The 2,697-nt window shown below is 35.2% G+C and overlaps 1 protein-coding gene across 1 annotated transcript in view; it reads right to left on the reverse strand.

The window, feature by feature from the left end:
• Positions 1-358: 358 nt before the first annotated feature.
• Positions 359-2,697, reverse strand: part of LOC106875836 (uncharacterized) — a 7,941-nt gene continuing 5,602 nt past the window's right edge. The window contains exon 2 of the mRNA XM_014924125.3: positions 359-1,866. Coding sequence (XP_014779611.2) covers positions 520-1,848 — 1,329 coding nt within the window. The 5' untranslated portion in view covers positions 1,849-1,866 and the 3' untranslated portion in view covers positions 359-519. The remainder of the gene's footprint in view (positions 1,867-2,697) is intronic.

Here is a 2,697-nt window from a genome sequence, read left to right on the forward strand (position 1 = left end):
CAGAGTTGACCTTTTGAAGTAAAAATATTTCCTTCCACCTTGAGACCAGCTGGAGTGATATTAATACAGTTTAGTCGTTTTAAAATTAGAATGTACACTTATACTTAATCTTGATGTCCGTGCTTAAACATATTTAGGATATATAGTTCCCATAGCGTTTATTGAACAATCTCAGTGATAACTGACGCAGCGGCTTACATTAAAAGTGTTGAGTCTCAGTGAAACGGTTTCACGAAAGTGAAGTAAGTAGCTATAACGTCAAGGATAATGTGAATTCAAAGAATTCATTCTTCTAACGAAAAAATTACAAGCTATAACAAAATTAAGAACAACAACAAAAGGACAAAAATAACAAATATTCGAAATATTCAATAATTTGATTTTATTTATTTCAGTTACATAATAGATTGATAATATTTGTTGAAGTACTGAAGAAGGAAATAATTAAGTTTCATTTCAAATTTTGGTGTAAGAAATAAATATTCGTTCTTATAGGATTTCCTGTACGTTGATTTGTTATTACCAGAAGTTATCGCTGTTATAATTATTCGAATCCATCCAACGACCATCGAATTCCATCTGATAACCGGACATATCAAAGAACTTTTCAGGATTATCTTGATATCTCTGACTCCAGTTGAAGTTCTGGCTCGGAGAATGATTGCAGTTTTGTTGGTATCTATTAGAGTGATTGTAGTTACCGGTGAAAGGTTGACAATGACGATCATCCATATCCATCCAATGACCATCGAAATCCATCTGGTAGTTACCCATATCGAAGAGCCTCTCTGGGTTGTGGAAAGATCTTTGACCCCAATTGAAATTTTGAGGGAGGTTGTGCTGATATCTGCTTTGAAAGTTATTATAGCCATAAAAAGGGTGAGAATAACGACCATACATATCCATCCAGCGACCGTCAAAATCCATCTGATAATTGCCAATATCGAAGTTCCTATCTTGGTATCTTTGACCGTAACTGAAACTGTTATGAGGTTGGCCATGATGCTGTCTTCCTTGGTTGTTGTTATAACCATTGAAAGGCGAGTGATTACGGCCGAACATATCCATCCAGCGACCATCAAAATCCATCTGGTAGTTGCTCATATCGAAGTATCTTTCTGGGTAGTGGTAATATTTTTGACCCCAATTGTAGTTGTAGTGAGGGTACATGTTATAATTGTATTGTTTACCATAATAATTGCTATTATCATAGAATGGGTGGCAATGGCGACCGTAGGTATCCATCCATTTTCCATCAAGATCCATCTGATAGTTGCTCATGTCGAAGAACCTATCTGGGTAGTTAAAGCCTCTTTGACCCCAGTTATAGTTAAAATGTGGGTAATTCTGATGGTGTCTGCTACCATAGTTGCTGAAAGGGCTTGAATAACGACCATTTGAATCCATCCAGCGTCCATGCATATCCATTTGGAAGTTGGACATGTCCATTAATTTCTCAGGGTTGTACATATGGTAGTTGTCATAGTTGTTGTTTGGATAATTCATATGACGTCTGCTATAGGGATTGCAGTGACGACCGTACTTGTCCATATAACGGCCACGCATGTCCATCTGGTACCCAGACATATCCATTTGTCTTTCAGGGAAATGCATAAAGCGACCATACTTTTGGAATTTATCATTGTCATAAATGCCAGTGTTTTGCATTGGCCTATATCTATCATAGTTGGAGTTTCTACCGTAGTAATCATTACACCTAGGCTCGACAAGTCTTCCGGAAGAATCCAAGTATCTTCCTTGGAAATCCATTGTCATTCTTGTCATTGGTTCCATGACACCCCTGTGTTTTCTGCTGCTATTGCGAAACATATTTCTGGAACGATTCATTCTTGAGAAATTGTCTTACTGAAATATATAGAACATAATTATTAATAACCACATGAATTCATATGCTATCATATAAATGTGTCATGTTTATATATGTATGATTTCATATGATTTATAATGTAAAGGAAATAATGGCAGTCAAGAGTGAAAGTTGTATAACTAACAGCTTTTGTTTCTCAGAATAAGATTTGTCTTCGTATCCTGTCACTGGTAATGCGTCCTGTTCTCAGGCAAAGTATTGAGCTTTTAATACTCTTGTCTCTAGTTGAAAGTAGGTATCAAGATAAGGATACATCTATTTATTGGATGAGCAATCCTTCTGTGGTAATGTGAATTATTAGGTTTGACTTATTAGTGCTTGACAAGGGTATGAATAATAACATTGCTATTATAGATATAGAATATAGCAAACTCTTCTAAAAGCTATATAATTGAACATAGACTCACATATGTCGAGAATAGGGAGATATCTCTCACACTGAAATCATGAAATATAAGACATCAATTCTCATCACGACAATATCGGGAATCTGAAAGATCATCATACACATTTTGTAATGAGGATCAGAATTAGAACGGAATCAGATTAAGAGGGACTAAGACGAGGTGTGAAAGTTATTCATTAAGATTATTTTGAAACTACATAAGAAATTAAAGCAAGGCAAAACATCTCTTTGATAGATTGAAAAAAAATCTTACAGTATAAGAAGTAAGGTTAGGTCTATGATGGATATCAAATTTTTTTTTTTTTTGTCGAAAGGATTGCCCGAGAATTAGATATCCATGAAGGGAAATTAGTCGCAATGGCTGTCCTAAAAAGATTAGAATTTATAATTGACTTGAGATGCA

This window comes from Octopus bimaculoides, chromosome 1, assembly GCF_046866305.1.
Source record: "Octopus bimaculoides isolate indiv1 chromosome 1, ASM4686630v1, whole genome shotgun sequence".
NCBI lineage: Eukaryota > Metazoa > Mollusca > Cephalopoda > Octopoda > Octopodidae > Octopus > Octopus bimaculoides.